The 23221-nt window shown below is 41.8% G+C and overlaps 1 protein-coding gene across 1 annotated transcript in view; it reads right to left on the bottom strand.

Moving 5' to 3' along the window:
- The window catches only part of TWF1 (twinfilin actin binding protein 1), an 84334-nt gene extending 73008 nt beyond the window's left edge, over nucleotides 1-11326 (bottom strand). The window contains 4 exon segments of the mRNA XM_058190149.1: nucleotides 4258-4350; nucleotides 5702-5876; nucleotides 7498-7575; nucleotides 10483-11326. Of these exon segments, the coding sequence (XP_058046132.1) occupies nucleotides 4258-4350; nucleotides 5702-5876; nucleotides 7498-7575; nucleotides 10483-10507 (371 nt within the window). The 5' untranslated portion in view covers nucleotides 10508-11326.
- Nucleotides 11327-23221: the final 11895 nt, after the last annotated feature.

A 23221-nucleotide genomic window follows, 5' to 3' on the forward strand; every position in this document is an offset into this window, starting at 1 on the left:
CCCCCCATAGGCCTGAACATCGTTCCCCACTGCTGACTTTTTGCCATGGCCTGCCAAAATGCCGCAATTATCATCAGCGGCTTGCCTCTTTTTGGGTTGCTCTTTCCATCAGCGACTGAGAGGCGGCCTGGCCTGGACATTTTCAACAGCGGCACAGCGGCACGCTGGCGCCATATTTGGGCCTAGCAGTATAATCTGGCGGCTTAGTGGCGGCGGCATGGACGGCATTGACGGCATCGGCGGTATAAATGTCATTCCAATTACCGTACTGCACGGGTCTTTGTCCCGTGACGGTGCGTTGCCGGGAATCCGAGGGAGACCTTTTTATTCCGGCTGCCGACTTTTTCATCTTAGCAGCCGAGGGAACAACCGAGGGAATATTACTATACCAACTTCCGAGAGGGAGGCCATTGGATTTGGACCGGACCTCCGGATCCCTTGGTTGTTCTGGACCCTTTGGATCTCGGGTTGTTTCTTCTGGTTTCACGGACTTCTACGGACTATGACCCATACGGTTGATTATTTAATGTTGGGGCTTGGCGAACTATTGGTACGACTGGAACATCTCCGCTGGCTAGGGACGGACACTTTTCTGCTGTTTTATCGATTATTTCTCCATGAGATACTCGTCTGCCGAACTATTACGACTGCGAGGTTCCCCCGCCTCGCAGGAATGGCCCTCCAAGTTATCGAGGGCTTACCTTAACGTAGGGTCTTGGGACCCAGAGAGATGGCATGCGGCCAAGAAGAATTTGTGGGGATTTTTAAATAGATTTTTAAATAAGGGTTTTTTAAGGGGGGGGGAGGGATATGACGGGTGGGGGAGAGAACCCATCGGGGAGGGATCCAGCCCCTGTGTTTGTTCGCGGCATCATGACATCTGGTCTGAAGGCAGGGGGGGAGGGTTCTGTTCCAGGATTAGAGGGCTGTTCAATCTGTACGGTAAGTGGGAGAGGCAGATATGGCGGGGGGGCGGCGTATCGAGTGTTGGGAGCACGTGCTCGATGTTTGAAAGCGATCACGTGCTCCGGCCCCTCAGTCCCTTCCCGTTCCTCGGGCGGCCATTATCCTCAGAGCTTGGATCTTCGGTTGATGTTATGTAATGCCCGGTCCGTGGTTAATAAAGCTCCCCTGATTTGCGATCTTATTCAGGGGGAGTCCGCGGACCTTATGGGCATTACGGAGACTTGGTTGGATCCAGAGGGAGGGGTTCCCCTTGTTGAGCTGTGCCCTCCGGGTTTCCGAGCATTTCATCAACCGAGGGCCCAAGGTAGGGGTGTGGGGGGTGGCGGTTGTCATTAAGGAGATCTAGAGCCGAGGGAGGCCACTGTTCCTCAGATTGCCGGCTGTGAATCCCTCTATGTGAGGTGGGGCCATAGTAATCAGTTGGGCTTGTTGATCGCGTACCTGGCTCTTTGCTGCGTGACCACAGCCCTGCCCGAGCTGTTGGAGCTACTTGCCGGTGTGGCGGTTGAGACCCCCAGACTTATAGTCATGGGGGATTTCAACCTGCCATCAGCTGGCTTGTCATCGACTGCAGCTCGGGAGTTCCAGGCTTCCATGACGGCCTTGGACCTGATTCGAGTAAATGATGGCCCTACGCACATGGGAGGAGGCACGCTGGATCTAATTTATATCTCTGGACAGTGGTTAAATGATCTGGAATTAGATGATTTAGTAACAGAACCGATGTCATGGTCAGATCATTTTCTCCTTCGCCTAGACTTCCGAACCGCCACCCACCATCGCAGGGAGACGGAACCTATACATTGGTTCCGTCCCAGGCGCCTGATGGACCCTGAGAGGTTCCTGACGGAGCTTGGGCCATTCCCTGAGGATCTGGCCCACGGCTCGACTGAGGAACTAGTTGTGGCCTGGGAACAGGCCGCGGCTGGGGCCTTGGACCGTGTCGTGCCTTTGCGGCCTCTGACCCGGCGTAGGTCTCGTCCGGCCCCTTGGTTTTCCGAGGGGCTGAGGGAGATGCCGGAGAAGACGCCTAGAGAGTACTTGGAGGTCTAGTCGTTCCGAAGCTGATTGGACACTAGTTAGGTCCTATTCTAGGACCTACCTAGTGGCAATGAGGGAGGTGAGGCGTTCCTACGCTTCCACCCTCATTGCGTCGGCAGATAACCGCCCGGCCGCCCTGTTTCGGGTGACCCGCTCCCTCCTTCATCAGGAGGTGCGGGATGACCCTTTGCAGGGACGTGCCGAGGAGTTTAGTGGTTATCTATACGATAAAATTGCTCAGCTCCGGGATGGTCTGGACCGAAATTGGGATGATCCAAGCGAGAGAGAGGAGGCACGTCTTGTTGAGTCCATTTGGGATGAGTTTGACCCTGTGGCTCCCAAGGACGTGGACAGGTTGTTGGGGAGGCTCCACGCCACCACATGTTTACTGGACCCGTGTCCTTCCTGGCTGGTACTGGCCACTCAGGAGGTGACACGAGGCTGGCTCCAGAGGATTATCAACGCTTCTTTGTTGGAAGGGGTTTTCCCTGCCGCCTTGAAAGAGGCGGTGGTGAGACCCCTCCTCAAGAAGCCCTCCCTGGACCCAGCTATTTTGGGTAATTATCGTCTGGTCTCCAACCTTCGCTTTGTTGCGAAGGTTGTAGAGAGTGCTGTGGCGCGGCAGCTACCCCAATACCTGGATGAAGATGTCTATCTAGACCCGTTCCAGTCCGGCTTCCGACCCGGATACAGCACGGAGACAGCTTTGGTCGCATTGGTGGATGATCTCTGGAGGGCCAGGGACAGGGGTTACTCCTCTGCCCTGGTCCTATTAGACCTCTCAGCGGCTTTTGATACCATCGACCATGGTATCTTGCTGCGCCGGTTGGGGGGATTGGGAGTGGGAGGCACCGTGTATCGGTGGTTCTCCTCCTATCTCTCCGATCGGTCGCAGACGGTGTTGACAGGGGGGCAGAGGTCGGGCCGCGGTGCCTCACTTGTGGGGTGCCGCAGGGGTCGATCCTCTCGCCCCTTCTGTTCAACATCTATATGAAGCCGTTGGGTGAGATCATCAGTGGCTTTGGGGTGAGATACCAGCTGTACGCTGATGATACTCAGCTGTACTTTTCCACCCCGGGCCACCCCAACGAAGCTGTTGAAGTGCTGTCCCGGTGTCTGGAAGCCGTACGGGTCTGGATGGGGAGGAACAGTTCAAGCTTAATCCCTCCAAGACGGAGTGGCTGTGGATGCCGGCACCCCGATTCAGTCAGCTGCAGCCGCAGCTGACTGTTGGAGGCGAGTTATTGGCCCCAAAGGAGGGAGTGCGCAACTTGGGTGTTCTCCTGGATGAACGGCTGTCGCTGGAAGATCATTTGACGGCCGTCTCCAGGAGGGCCTTCCACCAGGTTCGCCAGTTGCGCCCCTTCCTTGATCGGGATGCCTTGTGCACAGTCACTCATGTGCTCATTACCTCTCGCTTGGATTATTGTAATGCTCTCTACATGGGGCTCCCCTTGAGGTCCACCCGGAGGCTTCAGTTAGTCCAGAATGCAGCTGCGCGGGTGATAGAGGGAGCTTCGCGTAGCTCCCATGTAACACTGCTCCTGCGCAGACTGCACTGGCTACCTGTGGCCTTTCGGGTGCACTTTAAGGTTTTGGTCACTACCTTTAAAGCGCTCCATGGCTTAGGGCCTGGGTACTTACAGGACCGCCTGCTGTTACCTCATGCATCCCACCGACCCGTACGCTCTCACAGAGAGGGACTTCTCAGGGTGCCGTCCACCAAGCAATGTCGGCTGGCGGCCCCCAGGGGAAGATCCTTCTCTATGGGGGCTTCCACCCTCTGGAACGAACTTCCCCCGGGTTTACGCCAAATACCTGACCTTCGGACCTTCCGCCGCGAATTGAAAACACATCTATTTATTCGCGCGGGGCTGGCTTAAATTTTATTGGTTTTAAATTTTCTATTATTAATTTTAAGGGTTTTTTTAGTTTTATATATTTTAAAGTTTTTAGGCCAATTATCTAATAAGTTTTTTAATCTGTATTTTAATTGTATATTGTACCGTTTGTTTTACCTTGGCTGTACACCGCCCCGAGTCCTTCGGGAGAAGGGCGGTATAAAAATCGAATAAATAATAATAATAAAAATAATAAAAAATACTCCCCAAACAAAAATATTTCAACCACTTTAAGTTTCCCTGTTCCTCCCGAAAATATCAAATTAACACATGAAAATACAACTGATTTCTTCTTATATTATCACAAACAAATGGCTAAGTTAGTATCTATAGAATACATATCTTGTTTGTTCCAAATACTTCATCTTTAATATGTCCACCTCCAAATTCTTTCTTTAAAGTTGCCCGAGTAGCTGCATATAACCTTTTTTGACAAACCTGGTTGGTCGTAAAAGGGATAAATTTGGATTTTTAAAAATTGAATTAAATGAAAATTAAATGCTAAAACTACTTTTCATATAGATTTACAATTCTTCCATCCTTCTATTCTTATAGAAATGTTTAATTTTGAAAATCTTTATTTTAGTTTTCCCTTTTATTAGTGTAAATATGATAAATGTACAAAATTATTGGAAACTATTATAATAGGAAGAACCATAATAGTAAAATGTTAAGTTGAGCTAGGTGCAAACATGAACAATTAAATTACTGATTTCTTTATTAAAAAGTATAATTTATCATTTATAAAACAACATTATTGACGTTATCAAGAAGGATGAGAAGGGAAGAAAGGATTAAAGGGGGGAGTGGCAGTCGAGCAGCCCTGACTGAGTATAATTTGAGTATAGGACTGATTGTTGGATAAGTGATTGTATTGTACACTGGTCAAATTGTGGGAATTATTATGGAAAAATAAAAATTTTTTGCAAAAAAAAACATTATTGACGTTATCTTACTCCCAACAAAAGTTTAAAATTTGGGTACAATATCCATTACTTCCTACAGTAAATACATTATTCATTAAAATAGACAGGCAATATGGTTCAATATTCTTTACTGATCTTGCTGGAAATTATAATGCAAAATGTCTGGAACACTAACAATCCCAGATGGAAAATTTCATATTTTCATACTTGAAAATGGGAGGGAGATGCTGCCTAGGAAACGGTCAGATAAGAGATAGCTTAACCCACAGCTGCATAATGGACAAAGAAAGAGGCTAATAAGAGACCCCCTTCCAGTTCTCAGACTGTAAGAGAGACAGCAGCAGATTTATACTTTCAGATTTGCAAGATTCTATTAACGTAACCTTAGGATAAAGTAGAATTAGCTCATCTGTCTGGTCTACCTGGGAGGGCTGAAAGTCGCTCATAGGTCAGATGGAAGGGCTCCTCATAATGTAAGAATAAGAATCATTGTTCTTCACAAATTGATGAATTATTAAGATACAGAATTCATTAGCACTTCCTATATTGAAAACAGCAATTATTAAGTTATTCAGAATTAAAGTCCAAAACATCTGGAGGCATATCAGAATGCCAGGCCTAGTAAAACAAATATTATAACAAATTCACATGAACAGAGGTGCATTTATTTCTGTTTCAATTGGTGCTATCCTTTCCAATGGGTCCCTGTTAGCCAAGAAAGATGATTTAATGGTTAGAAGGTAGAAGACACGCACATGGATCTGTGAAGTATGGGAATAACCAAATAATAATTAGCAGTAAAAGATGTATTTAAAAGAGTTTAATGTATGGTTTGTCGTCATCAATTTAATTCTGTTACATTCAGGTGAATGATCTGGTGACCATGCAATAAAGATCCATTCATATCCTTGGGGATTCTGAGAATCTAATCTATACAGGAGATAACATGGTTGTCTATCTTCCAGCAGAGCAAGAATAAAGGAATCATAATCCTTTTCCCAGATTGAACCAGGTTGCTTAGCACATCCCACAACAAGCTGCTCTGTAAAAATATGTTAAACATGAATGACAAACTATTAATTATACCAACATTTACATTAAATAAACATATTTATGTTTCTCAGAAGACTACTTAAAAGATCTACTATAGAGTTGGCATCTATCATTCCCAACATATCCAAAAGGCATCAGGCCAGGAAAAGTATTCAGGAGTCATGCTGAATTCATTAAAACCAAAATATGCTATTAAGAATTCCTTACAAAAGGCAATTAAGGTAGATACGAGACTTTAATTTCTAGCCCTTTTTGAAATGGGACAATAATACAATAGAAAATATTTAAGAGAATGTATAGTTCAGATTTATGGCTATATTGGAATGAAACGCTATTAACTTAGCCATGACTTACAATTAGCCTAACTGACTATTCAACCAACTGCACCATGAACTACTTATACACCTTAAATTAAAATATTGTTGGTTATCATATGAACAGCTATTTTATTGCCTTGGAACTAAAAACTACAGAAGACACTGGGACTATGATTTTTATTAATTACTAACGAACAATATAATTAATTATATTGTTATGCAGTCTTTATTACTTTATAAGTAACTGAGGACAACGAACATAAATAATTCCCCTTCCTCATCCTATTTTCACTACAACAATCACCCTGTGAAATGGGTTCAGCTGAGAGAAAATAACTGGCCCGAAACACCTAGTCTGTCTAGGGCACAACTAGAAGTCACAGCTTCCTGATTTTTAGGCTACTACTTTAATCATTACAGCAAACTAGCTCTTCTTTTTCTGGTTCTGACCTCCTCCTGTTATCTCTCTTTGTAGATAACAATTCACTTAATATTAAAATAAGATGCAAGTTTCTAAATCTGTAATCTAGATTGGAAAGTTAAAAAATGCAGTGGAAAATTTAAAAGCTGTTGCTAAAACAGCAACATAGATCAGTAATTTTCAAAGTAGTTCAAGATATAGAATCTGCTAATTAAAAAAAAATAATCCCAGAATTCTTGATCCAAAGGTAAAGCTCTAGTGACAGAAGATTAGTTCTGTTCAAGACCCTTCCTCCCTTTTTTTGCCCTTAGCCTTTCATGAAATCTCTTGTGAAATTTACTGTTCTATAGAACAGGGGTCCCCAACCCCTGGGCTGTTGCCCAGATCTGGGCTGTGCAAGTGGTGGGTGCTTATGTGTGCACTATTCCACTTGAGTGAGTAGTGGACACAAGGACACTCCCGTGCGCACAGCTCCACTTGCATGAATGGTGGGTGCTTGTGCATGAAGCTCCATTTGTGCTAACAGCAGGTGCTTGCGCAAATGGAGCTGTATGTACTTACATGCACATCTGCTGTTTGCATGGAAATTGGAAAAGTTTGGGGCTGCTGCTGTGGAACATAGTTTGAAAAATCCTGATGCAAATCTGTCACTAGTGATAGAGTCATAGGGTTCAAAGGGAATTTAGAAGTCTTCTAGTCCACCTTTCCTCAGCTGGATCTTATCACCAGAAGTCAAGCCTGACTTAAGCAAAAAATCACCTAGGACATAGGCAATTTCTATTGACAAACACTGCCTTGTTCCAAGGACTCAGAAACAATACATTCATCTAAGCAACACTGTGAGAAAGTATCAGAAAGAAAATGATACATACCATTTTCAATAACTATTTTTAAAACCCTGTATTGGCCATTCCTAGCTCTGGCAAATGTTTCTTTCACTTCTTCACTAGCTGAAAGAAAGACAAAATAAAGAAAAAGAACAATGGATCAAAAGAAAAAAAGAAAAAGAACAAACGGGAATTTGTTTTGGTTCATACCTAACCATTTAGCAATAGCACTTAGACTTATATACCACTTCACAGTGTTTTTACAGCCCTCTCTGAGTGGTTTACAGGGTCAGCATATTGCCCCCAACAATCTGGGTCCTCATTTTACCCACTTCAGAAGGATGGAAGGCTGAGTCAACCTTGAGCCTGATGAGATTTGAACTGTCAAATTGCAGGCAGCCAGCAATCAACAGAAGTAGCCTGCAGTCTAACCACTGCACCACTGTGGCTCTTCATCAGTTTTTACTATCTCAGTTATGACTGAAACATATTTTCACATGACCAGCACTGTTAGATATTAAATACTACAAATGATGTCCTATTCACATCATAAATACAAAATAAAAAACTAGCATAATCAGAAATTTCATTTTATGTTGTATAATTTACCTGTACATGTAATAAATCAAATCCACAAAGTAAATAACGTTTAAGTATGCTGCATATGCCTTCAGCTGCTGGCATTGACAATAAGTCAACATAGCAAGAGAAAACAAATTTTCCTACAGAAATTAGCATAGAAAGAGTCACATAAATGCTAAATTACAATCAGGGCAATCCCATATAGTTTCTACAGGCACATGAAAAGCAATAGCAGAAACAATTTTAGAAAGCAGCTGGAGCCTGAATAAAAGTCTGGAAAAAAATCTCCTTTTCTTCAAGAAAGACAAAAAAGCAGAGAAAATAATTTATTTTTCTGGGAAGCCGATTAAAAGTCCCAAATCATTATTCAGTTTCCAGAAGTTGCCTTATACACTGTAAGCCGCCCTGAGTCTTCGGAGAAGGGCGGGATATAAATGTAAACAACAAAAAAAAAAGTTGTCAATTGTAGACAGCAAAAATTGTTGAAAGAACTTTGGTTTGCAGTTTTCTTTGCTTATCTATTTATCCGTCTGGTACATCATCCCTACTCCTCATAGCTAAAACACATTCGCCAGATGAGAGTGACAAAATGCATATTTAGAAAAATGAGGGTTTGTCAACCCTCATTTTTCTATTCTGGTTGGAATTTTCAATCTATATATATAAAAGTGAAAACCACTCATGCCGTAATCACGAAATCTCCAGAACCGTAAAGCCTACAAACCTGAAATTTGCCACACATGTTCCTCTTGGCTTCTAGGTGCTCACTAAGAAAGGATTTTTCAAAATGACCATTAGAGCATTAGTATTTCCTATATTATTATAACACGCTCTGATGCTAATTAGTTAAGACATTCTACTCCCCCTCCCAACTTGAAAATAACAGGAGAGAACGGGATAGCATAGGACAGGCTTCTATGGGGCAAGGCTGAGGGAGAGAAGGGGGTAGGATAGGACAGGCTTCTGTGAAGCAAGGCTGAGGGAGAGAAGGGGATAGGATAGATGTTTTTGTGGGGCAAGGCTGAGGGAGAGAAAGGGAGAGGAGAGGCCTAACTAATTTTCAAGCTGTAAGTGTCGATTTATCAAGCACAATCACATAGTTTCGTAGCACAGCACAGGTCTTCAGCTAGTTTATACATATTATCAATTAATTTAATGGATTTCTTTTTTTCCATTATGGTCTTTCTATTTCTTTCTCATATAAGAAGAAACTTTACTAAATTCCTGCCATTGGCCTTGTCAATCTAACTGCTTTACCAGCTGTTAACTATTGTTATTGAAATTAACCCATTTTCCAATGTATGCTCACATATTGGTTATAAACCAGGGCTCTCCAAAGTAGTCCATTGGGGTGGTTGGGACTATTCAAGGGGTAAATATTTGTAAGTAGTATTATTAAAGTAGTATTTGTTACATTATTTTCATGTAATAAATGTTTGGGGTCGATGAATAATCAAAAACTGCATGAAGAGGGGGATGAGCTGAAGGGTTTTGGGACCACACCCTTAATTGACTACACCGACTAGACTCATAAGATCCTGTAATTATGACTGGCTAGCTAATGTTTCAGCCTCTCGCCAGCTATTAGGATTTCAGCAAGGTTTCTTTCCCATTGCAGGGCAATCGGATGGTAAATCCCGGACCTGAGTTTGTTTCGAATTTGCTCACATAAGAGAAAAAATGAGGGTAAAGTTAGTATTTGCCATATAAGGCGGTGTAGTCAAATGCAAGTCCGCGAGACTTGAACTAAGCTCCGTCCAAAACAATCTCCGTCATATGTTTCCAGCACTAATCGTTTGGCTCGGAAGCTTCAGCTCGTCCGCAAGCAGGTGCGACTCCCAAGAGACCAGCGCAATCCGCCGCCTCCACTCTTTCCCCTCCCCCTCTCAACCCCCTTCGCGTCACCTGGGGGCAATTAAAATACGAGTTTCTCTACAAGCTCGTCGCTACACGGTGTTTTGTGGGTTTGCTATGATACAGTAACAAAATCCTTTTTGGACGGACTTTGGAACGACTCAACCACTTTATGGCTTCAATAGCCAGTGAGAAGAACTGAGAAAAGAGGGAATATTGAAAGCCTATCAGCAAGTCTCCGCTTCCCTTGTCCGGAATTAAGTTGCTCACCTAGACCTCCCTTCCTCAATCCACAACTGAGCAGTAATACAAAGCACTTTGCATATATTCAGAGGCATCCATCGCTTTCTTCTAAAAGCATAGGCGTAAATTCCACAGACGTGAACCGCAAGTCTGCGTATTGGGCGAATGAATTAAAGCCAGAAGTTGCTCTCCCCCACCCCCAAGTGGCTCTAGACCCCTCCCCCCTCTGGTGCACAAGGGGAGGGGTAGTGGTGTCTCTCAATGCCCCAACGGGAAATCCAAAAACAAATAAATAAAAGGAGGAAATCCGAAACTACAGATTGCCCCGAAAGATACTGTACTGTACTATACCTTGGATGCCAGTCTGGTAGGACATGACTTCAGCAATAGCAACTATACGCACTTGCAACTCTGGGCAGCGGGCAAAGGTAAGAGACAACACCAAGACCCCAGACCCGTGCGGGACGCTCACGTGACGCTTTGCCACCACTCAGCCACTCGCCCGCCTTCGCTCAGCCGGCAGCTCCTTCCGGCTAGAATTGCACGGGGAGCCACGAGGAGCGCCGCCCTTCTCTGCCACTACACTGCATCCCAATGCCGCTCCCTGGGAAAAAAGGGGAGGTCCGAGACTCGTCTTGCAACATTTCTTATAAGTTAGCGGGCGATCTCGGACGTGCTGAGGTTGAAGTCAACCCTACTAGCTTTGATTCATGTTATTCCCAAAATGTCTTCGAAGAATTGCACCAGAGTCTGGTTTTCAAGGTAATCCTAGTCTAGAACAGTTTGCTCCCTCTTAATTACAACTGTATGTCAACTGAAAAGAAAAAAAATATCCATAGAGACATAAGAATGATAAACTTAGTTTATGGTCTTGTCCTTGTATGTGACCTGGCCATATTAAACATCTAAAAACGTAACAAAAAATAATCCTATGAACACTGCTTGAAAGCAAAAAACTTCGAATTCAGCCCCAAAATCTTCCTTTTACAATAATCAATTGGCTAGTTCTTAAGGTCTCACCGGACTGTGTTTTTATTGTTACAAAAGACTTCATTTTTTAACATAACTAGGAGCATCTGAATGGCACCAAGACTTATTATTTACCTAAATACTGTATAATGTTGACTAGGTCCAAACACTAACCCCCAATCACTTTGAGGGACTTGCTTCCAGGAAAATTTGAAAGATTGCAGTCCTAACAATTTGTATGAAATAGCCTGAGTCAGTTATATATTCACTTATAAAATAATCTTACCCAGTTAATAATACTGCAGTCATAAGATTTACTCACAGATATAGCTTTCAAAATTGTATACTAAAAAAGGTAAAGAAGCCCTCAAGTGGAACATAAGGGTTGGAAGAAATGTCCATCTGGGTTCAGTTTCAAGTGGGGAGAAAGACACTGGAAACATGGAGACTGCTTGGAAAGATGGTTTAGTGGTGGACAGGACCACATGGGGTTTTTGGGTCCTGGGCAAAATGAGTACATGGGTGAGAGAGAGATTTATACCCTCTGTTGGGCTTTGAACTTGCTTCCTGTTCCTGTGGCAATAAATGTATCCTGATTGGCTGTCAGACTCCCATGCTTGGTTGAATCTTGCTGGGTGATGTAATCTTCCCAGGTGTCATGTGATGAGATGGGTAGAGGGCTAATCTTTGAGGGTGAAGATCTTTTGTGTTGTAGATAAGCTGGCCCAGCCTTTTGTCTTGTAAATAACCGAAGTATCTGCTGGGGGCAGGGAGCTGGGGCTGAGTTTCTGTCTTAAGATTTCTATTTCTCTTTTAAGGGAAATATTCTGCCTTTTTAATATTTCCTAGAATATTTCATTTTTCTAGGATAGGGATGGGTGCTAACTTTCTACATAAGGTTGTTTGCCATTAAACTTTTTTTGAGAGGTTGAATACATATGCATAGAAGTGAGATGAGTAAATATAAAAGGTAAAGGTTCCCCTCGTACATATGTGCTAGTCGTTCCTGACTCTGGAGGGCGGCGCTCATCTCCGTTTCAAAGCTGAAGAGCCAGCGCTGTCCGAAGATGTCTCCGTGGTCATGTGGCCGGCATGACTCAATGCCAAAGGCGCACGGAATGCTGTTACCTTCCCACCAAAGGTGGTCCCTATTTTTTTACTTGCATTTTTTATGTGCTTTCGAACTGCTAGGTTGGCAGAAGCTGGGACAAGTAACGGCTTGTCGATCTTTCGATTGACAAGCTCAGCGTCTCTTACCCACTAAGCCACTGAATATAATATAATAATAATAATAATAATAATAATAATAATATAAGTTTTTAAACATCATTTAACTGAACCACTGTCATTCCAATTTATTTGGAAGAAAAGCTAATTAATTTCTAAGAGAATGGTTTCTAAACAAACATTCATAGTATTGCAACCTGAAAATGAATGTTTCTGAAATAAAATGTTTTAATTTTAGAGGGGAAAAAAAATCTATGTTGGATTGGAATGTAATAAATATAACTATCCCGCTATTATTCCAAAATTTAAGTTTTACAAGACACAATAAATACTGTTTTGTTTACGTAGAATCATTCAACAGTACGAACATTAATTCTTGCTTTCCTGCTGTATAGCAGTCACCTGTATTTTTGTAGCCCAGATATAGCATATAAGAAAATAAGAAAAACAAATTTAAACTTAGCCATTAAAAAAAATGAAAAGTACTAGCGGATGCCAAATTACCGAAATCATGGACAGAGGCATATATTAATTCCAAAGGAGGAAACCGACCACCAGCAAATTAAAAACTATAGGCCAGTGATGGTGAACCTTTTTCTCGTTGCGTGCTGGAAGTCTGTGAGTGCGCGCGTGTGCCAGCTGTCATCTTTGGAAGCCATACTAGGCTGAAGACTTCCACACGCTGCCACTTTCTCCTGTGTGGGAAAGTGGGGGTGGTGGTACAAGGGACTATTAGACATAATAACATTCTTCCTGCTGGTCAAGGTCAGGCTGAGCTCTCATCTGGAGAAGGAGTGGCCAGAGTGATGTCTCGAGATGGGATGGTTGAAGATTGGAGCATGTGATTGGCAGAGGGGTCATGAGGGTGGGGATTTTGGAGTTTGTATTACTGAGGGAGGAACCCGGATCCCCAGATTCGGATTTCCACCAACTGTGCCAGATTACCTATGCTAGTAAAAGAACTTTGAAAGATGTTTGCTTCGGAGTCTTTTCTGCAAGAAGGGTTTTCTGGAACGCTGACACCAGCAACCATAATGCAACGTGAACACCCCCCCCATGCGCATATGCATACGACCCCCCTTCCCTGCACATGCACCCCCGGCATATGCACTCCCCCCCCCGCATTGGGCCTGGAACATTGTTAGTGCAAGGCAGGGCTGTTTGGCCCAACCAATTCTTGCTGTGTCTGTTCGCAGTGGGCTTTCTGATGAACTGGCGAGGCTGCGCAGTTACCGCAGCAGCTTGTAAAGCTCGGGCTGAGCCTGTGGGCTGCCAGATCCGGAGGTGGCAGCAGCTCCTTCCTGTCACTCAGCCCTTGCTTTGGGGTGACTTTTTCCACATTCAGGTCTGAAGGGTAGTGGACTCTTCCACTTTGCATGTGCTCAAAGGCAGTCTGCAGTCCCCTGGATCCTGTCTCCCCACCCAAGCGGGCTTCTGGCATAGTGCCAGAACTCCGAGGGGAGGGAGGGAAGCCCCGGCCTTCTGCTCCTGCCGCCACCACCACCTCGCCCCTGGCAACAGTGGTTCTCATGCTGCTATTTCCCTGGCAGCTCCAGGGGCAGGGCAGAGAGTGCGGTGGAAGGCTGTGGGGGCAGGCCGTTTGTGCCGGCTAAGAGGCAGAGGCTGCTCCTGGAGCAGCCAGGAGAAGGAGAAGCTGCTGGCGGGGAGGTGAGCTACCCCAGTAGGAGAGGGTTCCACCAACTTTTGCTAGCATGAACGGTCATGATCCTATGCTCTCTCTCTCCCCCCCCCATTTTTCCTTCCGAAAAATCAATTCAGCAAATAAGCACCCCAGTCCCGATCTCTCCTAAGAGATTCAGATTCATCAGGTATTGGTTTCAGTTTAATCTCAAAAGATTTCAGGGCATGGAAAAGGAGAAACTCTGACCGCCCTTCTGCTCCTTCCCCGGTAGAAGTGGCTGCTGAGCACAGGGTGTGTGTGTATGTATGTGTGTCCTTGGGACACAGAGAAGCCAGTTAGGTTAGGTTTGGATCGTGGGATGGGGCGGTGCTAAAAAGTTAACCCTTCCCCCCACCCCACCCCTCTCTTCCTTCCGAAAAATCAATTTGGCAAATAAGCACCCCAGTCCCGATCTCTCCTAAGAGATTCAGATTCATCAGGTATTGGTTTCAGTTTAATCTCAAAAGATTTCAGGGCATGGAAAAGGAGAAACTCTGACCGCCCTTCTGCTCCTTCCCCGGTAGAAGTGGCTGCTGAGCACAGGGTGTGTGTGTATGTATGTGTGTCCTTGGGACACAGAGAAGCCAGTTAGGTTAGGTTTGGATCGTGGGATGGGGCGGTGCTAAAAAGTTAACCCTTCCCCCCACCCCACCCCTCTCTTCCTTCCGAAAAATCAATTTGGCAAATAAGCACCCCAGTCCCGATCTCTCCTGAGAGATTCAGATTCATCAGGTATCAGTTTTAGTTTAGTCTCAAAAGATTTCAGGGCATGAAAAAGGAGAAACTCTGGCCGCCCTTCTGCTCCTTTCCCGGTAGAAGTGGCTGCTGAGCACAGGGTGTGTGTGTGTGTGTGTGTGTCCCCTTGGGATGTGGAGAAGCCAGTTGGGTTTGGATCGAGGGATTGGGGGGGTGCTGAAAAGTTAACCCTTGACTCTGCAGAACCCCCTACCCACCCATCAGCTGGATGGGGTTGCTGAAAGTAGAGGCGCCTGTAAAATAACGTGCGTTCATGTCTGAAGGATACTCAGGAGAGATCGGGACCGGGGTGATTATTTGCTGAATTGATTTTTCGGAAGGAAAAAAGAGAGGGGGGAGGGAGAGAGAGAGATTCAGATTCTTCAGGTATCAGTTTCAGTTTAGTCTCAAAAGATTTCAGGACATGGAAAAGAAGAAACTCCAGCCGCACTTCTGCTCTTTCCCCAGTGAAGGTCACATGTGAAGGTCAGCTGATTGTCACATGCGCATGTGCACCAGTAACCAGAAAACTAGCTGGCTGATGCGTATGCGAGCATCAGAAACCCGGAAGAGGAATGGGAAATGCTGCGTGTTCCAGGTGAAATGGCTCTGTATGCCACTTCTGGCATGTGTGCCATAGGTTCGCCATCACGGCTATAGGCCCATCTCATTATTGAATGCTCACTATAAAATATTTGCTAGTATAATTGTAGACAGGTTAAAAAAAATATTAAATGAAATCACCCAGACCAAAATGAATTTCTGCAAAAAAGGCAGCTGAGAAATAATACTAGAATGATTATGAACTTTCTGGAATTTTATGAAACTCACTCAGAGAAACAAGTAGTATTGATTTTTTTAGATTCGCAAAAAGCATTTGATGATTTAAATTGGTAGTTTCTTATTCAACGGTTAAAATTTATGAATTTCGGCGGAAAATTTGTGGGGATGATAAGTGCAAACTATTCCATTCAAACACCAAAAATGTTACTAAATGGGGAAATAACAGAAAAAAATCAATATAGTGAAAGGTGTAAGACAGATGCCCCCGTCACCTCTACTATTTATTTTATCTTTAGAAGTACTATTAACAAATATTAGACAAGAACAAAAAATAAAAGGCCTAAAAATAAAAAAAGAAGAATATAAAATTTAGGCATTTGCAGATGACCTAGTATTTATTGTAGAGGAGCATTTAGAAACAGGAACCAAATTAGTATGAGAAATAGAGAAATTTGGTAAGGTGGCAGGACTTAAAATAAAGAAAAGACAAAGATAATAACCAAAAATCTTACCAATAGCCAAAAAATGGAATTAGAGAGGGTACTGGAAATACAGATAACCAAGAAAGTTAAATATCTGGGAATTTGGCTGATGGCAAAACGTTCATCAATTAAAGAGGATAATTACAATAAACTACTCCAACAAGTAAAAAAAGATTTGGATAATTGGGGAAAATTACAACTATCCTTAATTGGAAGAATAGCCACAGTCAAAAGGAATATATTACCAAAAATTTATTTCTATTTCAAACAATACCAATAAAATTAGGAAAGAAATTTTTTGAAGAGTTAAATAAAGTAACAAGAAAATTTGTTTGGCTAGGGAAAAACCCCTGAATAAAATTAAAACTATTACAAGACAGCAGAAACGAGTGGATTTGGACGCCCTGATTGAAAACTATATTAATATGCAGTGGCAGTGACGTGGATAAAGGACTGGATAAATCTAAAAATTTAAAAACTCACACAGCCACAAAAAGCTGAAAAACCAACTTTCACACTTTACACACACACAACACAATACAACACAACTGACACACACACACACACACACAAAATGCCACATACAGCTTTGTGAGATTTTGTGTGTTTGTGTAGTTAGAGTGAAACACTACAGAAACACACCAAATCTCAGAAAGCTGCACAAATATTTTATTTTATTTATATTTTTTAGATCAAGGGTCTCCAACCTTAGTAACTTTAAGGTTTGTGGACTTCAACTCCCAGAGTTCCTCAGCCAGCAAAGCAGAGCAGAGCAGAGCAGAGCAGGCTGAGGAACTCTTGGAGTTGAAGACCACAAGCCTTAAAGTTACTAAGGTTGGAGACCCGTTTTAGATAAAAGCAGCTAAATTTAAAACTTCCTTAACTTTAAATTGCTGTCTAAAAAACCCCAACTCCTTAAAAAAACCAATTAACTATTTTTTAATAGTTCACTTACCCAATTGGAGGCAGGCAGATTGAGTTGCTCACCAAGGAGATGGACTGCAGGCAGGCAGATTCAGTTGCTAGCTGATGCAACTGATGTAAAGCATGGGCTTTCCCAGCCGGAAAGGAGCAGTATAAGATAAGTGCTTCATCGCAGCCCAGAATCCAGAAAAAGGAGGTTTTCTACATGTTTTTTAAGGTTCTGGTGATGAGGAACTCAGCTGAGATCGCCAGAGGAGCCTTTTAAAACCTTTTTTTACAACCTCTCTGCCAAAGAGATTGTTAAAAAAAAACTTTTAAAGGGTTCTGATGATCCCAGCTGAGCTGCACGATCATCAGTCTTTTTTTTTTAACTTTTAAAAGCATTTTTTTGGCTGAAGAAAAGTAAAAAAAAAACCTGTGATGATTGTGCGGCTCAGCAGGGGTGGGGGTGGGAGGAATTTTTGCTACTGGTTCTCCAAACCACCAGCCGCCATCGCTACCGGATCAAACGATCTGGTCCGAACCAGGAGCATTTCACCCCTGGTACAACTATTTCTTGAGATTCAAAATGGAAGAAAAAATAGTCAAAGAAACTATGATAAGTTGGGCAAAGAATTTTGGGTATACTATTGAATTAGAATATTGGGAAAATTGTGGGAAGAAAATTATAAACTAACAATGTCAGCAACATATAAAGAAAATTTATATAAAATGTTTTATCATTGGCATTTACTCCCAGCAAGATTGGCGAAAATGTTCCAAAATAGATCAGCGGACTGATGGAAATGCAAGCATAACCAAAGTACATTTTTTCATATGTGTTGGACATGTCCGGAAGCCAAGAAATATTGGACTAAAATAAGAAGCTGGTTAGAGGAAAAAAAGAGGAGAAACAGAACCCCAAAACCCAAAACTAATCACATGAAATAGGTTTACATACACAGTAGAGTGAACCACAAATCAGCCAGACACATTTTAGTCTAAAGTGTTTATGAGCCAAGCTAATCTAACTTGTATAAAAAGAATAAAAGCAAGAAGTTTATAATTAAAATAATCCTTAAGGGCACTGATGATCACTGATGAACATATTGTTGTATATCTTAAGATCTTTCTGTGCTGAAAGAACTCCTTGGTTTGTTATGAGAAATGTGTTAAAAATTCTTGCATTCAGGCCACTTAAGCTATTAATATTCCTCTATATTATTAATATGTCTATTATTCTTGCCTTATGTACTGCTTACATAAACCTAATTTCCGTTCTCTTTTCCTGACTCATATTACAATCTGTAGCCACATTTTGTCTCTTAGATCTTTGCCAATATTTGCACATCTCTGCAGAAGTATTGTAAAAACCTATTTCCTTACTTAGACTCCAATGAAGATTTGCCACCTCTCATCTCTTCTATCAGGGTTTTGATGCCTCTGCAGCTGAGAGGACTTCAAAGGTTGTCTTTCATTTTTTAGTAAATCTCCTCAAAGAGAAAAAGCTTCATCTTTTAAACTTCTTCCTTTAATTCCTGACTGGGGGATTCTGGGAATTGAACTCCATACATCTTAAAGTTTGACATCCTCGATCTATACAATTCAACCACAAAATTTAAAGCAAATGTACTGGGGCTAAAGTAAAATGTAACATTCATAGAATGCAATAGCAATTGAAGTGATGTGACAGAAGACAAGAAGTCACACCAACTTCTTCAAGCTTATTTCTTTACCTCCTCCTCCATATTCCCCTGAATGTGACGATAGTGTTTTATAAGCAATGTGGCTTGTCCCAAAGCAACTTGAACTATCCAGCTACCTAAGCTGCAGTGAAGGATGCTTATCCCAAGACTAGCTGGGGGATTATATTCTATTGATTGATTGAAGACTAGCTGGGAATGAGATTCTATTGCTTCTAACTATCACTTTAGATGGCTTCTGTAATGATGAAGACAGTAGAATTAAATGCATGAACAAAAAATAAATAAAATTAAGCAATTTAACTCTTTTCAGCTCCTGGGGGCTTGAGTTCCCAGTTTGATGCCTGGGAAAACCTAGCTTGGTACCTAGCAAGCACAGCTGATTTTTAAACATATTATATAGGAAGCTGGCCAACTACAAATATACCAGCCTCCAGTGTTGTTTTTATTTCCATAAATACCTCTGAATTCTGTGTGAGTCTTGTGTATTTTTAGAAAACAAAAATGGCAAGTGACTGCAGACCAGCACTTTCTTTGAATAGAATAGAATATAATCATAAGGAATTTGTCTTGGTACATATGCTCTCAGTGTACATAAAAGAAAAGATACCTTCATCAAGGTATATTTACAACACAATTGATGGTCATAGGGTACAAATTTAACACTTAATGATACAACACTTAATGATAATCATAGGGTACAAATAAGCAATGAGGAACAATCAGTATCAATATAAATCATAAGGATTAACAGCAACAAAGTTACAGTCTGTTGTGGCTCTGCCCCCCCGAGCCTGTCCTCATGGAGCAGGATGACTGAGAGTGAGGGGGAGGAGCCGACAAGGCCTCCCTCTCCAGGACCCTCCTCTCTGGCTTTGACCCAGGTTCCAGCTGCAGGCCAGGAGGAGGAGGAACTGACAAGGCCTCCCTCTCCCGGACTCTCCTCCTCCTCCCTGGCAAAGCCCTAAGCTCCAGCTGCTGAGGATCAATCCTGGATCGACTCGAGGCAGCGACGAAGAGATAAGCATGGGCAGCAGAGGAAGAGCTGTGGCAGGCTCAGAGTGCTAGGTCACGGAGCCACACCCCACAGGAGATAAAAGTGAGTGGAACTGCCATTGGGCTTCATGATGGACAAAAACTACCCAGCGTGTGTTGTAGCTCAGTCGCTCAGGAGTTAAAGGCCTTTCTTTCCTGTAAGCTTGGCAACAGGACTTGTACACGAGTGCTTTTATCTCTGTCCGAGATAAAGACTTCAGAACTTGGCAGGCCTCTGCACGGTCGCTGCCAAGTCTTGTGCTTCCTACAGAAGAATCAGGTCTGTGTCAATAAAAGGACTGTGAAACTCGCGTTTCTCCATGAAGTGGGAGGGGGACAGAACATAGTCACAGTCATAAGTGGAAAGAGATTGGTGATGGGAACGATGAGAAGATTAATAGTAGTGCAGATTTAGTAAATAGATTGACAGTGTTGAGGGAATTATTTGTTTAGCAGTGTGATGGCCTTCGGGAAAAAACTGTTCTGGTGTTTAGTTGTTCTGGTGTGCAGTGCTCTATAGCGTCATTTTGAGGGTAGGAGTTGAAACAGTTTATGTCCAGGATGTGAGGGATCTGTAAATATTTTCACAGCCCTCTTCTTGATTCGTGCAGTATACAGGTCCTCAATGGAAGGCAGGTTGGTAGCAATTATTTTTTCTGCAGTTCTAATTATCCTCTGAAGTCTGTGTCTTTCTTGTTGGGTTGCAGAACCAAACCAGACAGTTATAGAGGTGCAAATGACAGACTCAATAATTCCTCTGTAGAACTGGATCAGTAGCTCCTTGGGCAGTTTGAGCTTTCTGAGTTGGCGCAGAAACAGTCTTTGTTGTCCTTTTTTGATGATGTTTTTGATGTTAGCTGTCCATTTTAGATCTTGCAATATGGTAGAACCTAGAAATTTGAAGGTTTCTACTGTTGATACTGTGTTGTCTAGTATTGTGAGAGGTATGGAAGGGTTTCTCCTAAAGTCTACCACCATTTCTACGGTTCTGAGTGTATTCAGTTCCAGATTGTTTCGGTCGCACTACAAGGCTAGTCGTTCAACCTCTCGTCTATATACGGATTCGTCATTGTCTCGAATGAGACCAATCACTGTTGTGTCATTTGCGAACTTCAGTTGTTTAACAGATGGATCGTTGGCGATGCAGTCATTGGTATACAGAGAGAAGAGAAGTGGGGAGAGCACACAGCCTTGGGGGGGGGGAGCCCTGTGCTAATTGTACAGGTATTTGATGTGATCCTGCTTAGCTTCACCTGCTGCTTCCTGTTTGTTAGGAATTGCCTTTTGATTTGGCAATTTAAACCAGGAAGATGAAAGTCTACAAAGTACTACATTGATTATTAAATTTTATGAATAATGTTATTTAATTTTATCTCAGCAGTGTACAGCATGTTGCTTCAGAACATAGTTTAATCTTGATTTTTTTACTTAAGGGTTAAAATTACTTTTTCCTTACATTTTTAAATGATATAAATAGAAGCAGAGAACTGGTCTGGTCTTGTAGAAGGTATCCTTATAATCAGTGACTCATCTTAAAGCTTGGCAATGGGTTAAGAGATTGTAGGTTTCAGGAACTGACTAATAGCCAACAGCCTATTGAAGTTGAACTTTTTTTTTTTAAATAGTCAAAGGGATGATGGTAGAAACAAAAGCTTTGGGGAGAGATCCTCTCTCTCTCAAAGTCATCCTGTGGCATTATTGTTTTACAATGTATAAGGTGTTAACCCGTTGAGATACTCCAGAGAAGAACACAAACATAACCACTAACCTTGTCTTCATTGTAGTATTACATTAACAGCATATTTTAAGACTCAAAGTACTGTATTTTTTTCCTCCGTTCCTTTTACTCTCCTTTTACTCTCTGGAAACTAGGGAAGGTCCCTTCTGAGATGCTTCAAATGCCTCTCCTGCCTCTCCTTCTGCAAACTCAGAAATCTTTTACATATCAGTTATCTAGTCTGCAACTCTTCCTCCTGTCTCCCAAGGTCATTCCCATAAACATTACAAAGGTAACTCCTCATTGGCAGATTTCTATTAATAATTATGATAACCTCCTAGTTTGTTCAGATTTGAGGTTGTTGGCAATTCTGCCTAGGACTTCTCCATTCAGTTGAGCTTTAGGAAAATAGATTCTGTGCATAAAATTAATATAAGCATATTAAAGATCACATTGTCTAAATTGTGCACCTGATTTATAATGGATTGTGAAATTTTCATAAATGACTTAGATGAGGGAATAGAAGAACTCATCAAATTTGCAGATGACATTAAAGTGGCAGGAATAGCCAACACGCCAGAAGATAAGCTCAGGATCTAAAAACGTCTTTATAAATGTGAACAATGAGGCCTGTCCAACAAAAGGAATTTTAATGTAGAGAAAAGCAAAGTTTTACATGTAGGCAGGAAGAAATCAAAGGTATATGTACAGATTAGGTGAGACCTGGCTCAAAAACAGTAACTGTGAGAAGGATCTTGGAGTCCTACTGGATGATCACTTGAATATGAGCCAGCACTGTGCAGCAGCATCCAAAAAAGCTAATACAGGCCTGGCTTGTATAAACAGAGGCATAGAATCAAGATCACAAGGACTTAGAGAGAAAGAAGAAATAAAACAGAAGATACTATGAACTCAGACATGGACATATAATATTTGTCTAAGAAAGCTTTTAGGAAACTTTGGATTTAGTAAAGAATTAATTGAGGAAAAGATTAAAGAGTAACAATTTAAAAATATTTTTTAAAAAGGGGGAAAGGTATACTGAAATATTTATATATTAATATATCTATATATATTCACTGAAATATTTATAATTATATATTTATATACATTTACTGGAATATTTATAGATTTATACCTATATATTTACTGAAACATTTACAACATATTAACCTTTGCCTACCTTAATTATATATATTTAGATCTGCATATTTATATTTTTATGTAAAAGAGACATTACATGGACTTGAATTAGAATTACACATAAGCTAAAATAATAGATTTTAAAATCCTTTCTCTTTGAATTGATAACATGGAGAATTGGGAGCATGAGTATGAGGAATTAAGGGAGATGTTTCAAGAAGTGTTTAAGGGAAATAAAGAAGTGGAGGACTGGTTAGAATGCAAAAAAAAGAAAGGAAAAAAGTAAGAGTGAGAAGCAAGAATACAATTGGAAAGAAAATAATTGACGATAAAAATATAGGTGATTACACTGGGATTGATAAGTGGCAGAATGAAAATGGATAGGGGGGAATATCTCTCAAAAAAGAAGAGAAGAGAAGGAAATAGGAAAAGATTGAGGATGAAAATTAAAAGAGTAATAAACTTAAAAATTAGAGATAGGCAGGAAAGAAGATACCATAAAAAGAAAAAGAAGAAAATAAGAGTATGGGAGAAAGGGAAGAAAATATTAAGAAATGGAATTTTGGAAAGACTGAAAGAAAATGGTTAAAAGGGGAAGAAAAATGGAGAGCAGAAAGGAAATTAAAACATTAATATGTTCATTTAAGGGAATGATATTAGTAGTAGAACCTATATGCAAGAAGTAAATTAGAAGAAATATATAGATTATTGT

Source organism: Ahaetulla prasina, chromosome 7, assembly GCF_028640845.1.
Source record: "Ahaetulla prasina isolate Xishuangbanna chromosome 7, ASM2864084v1, whole genome shotgun sequence".
In the NCBI taxonomy this organism is placed as follows: domain Eukaryota; kingdom Metazoa; phylum Chordata; class Lepidosauria; order Squamata; family Colubridae; genus Ahaetulla; species Ahaetulla prasina.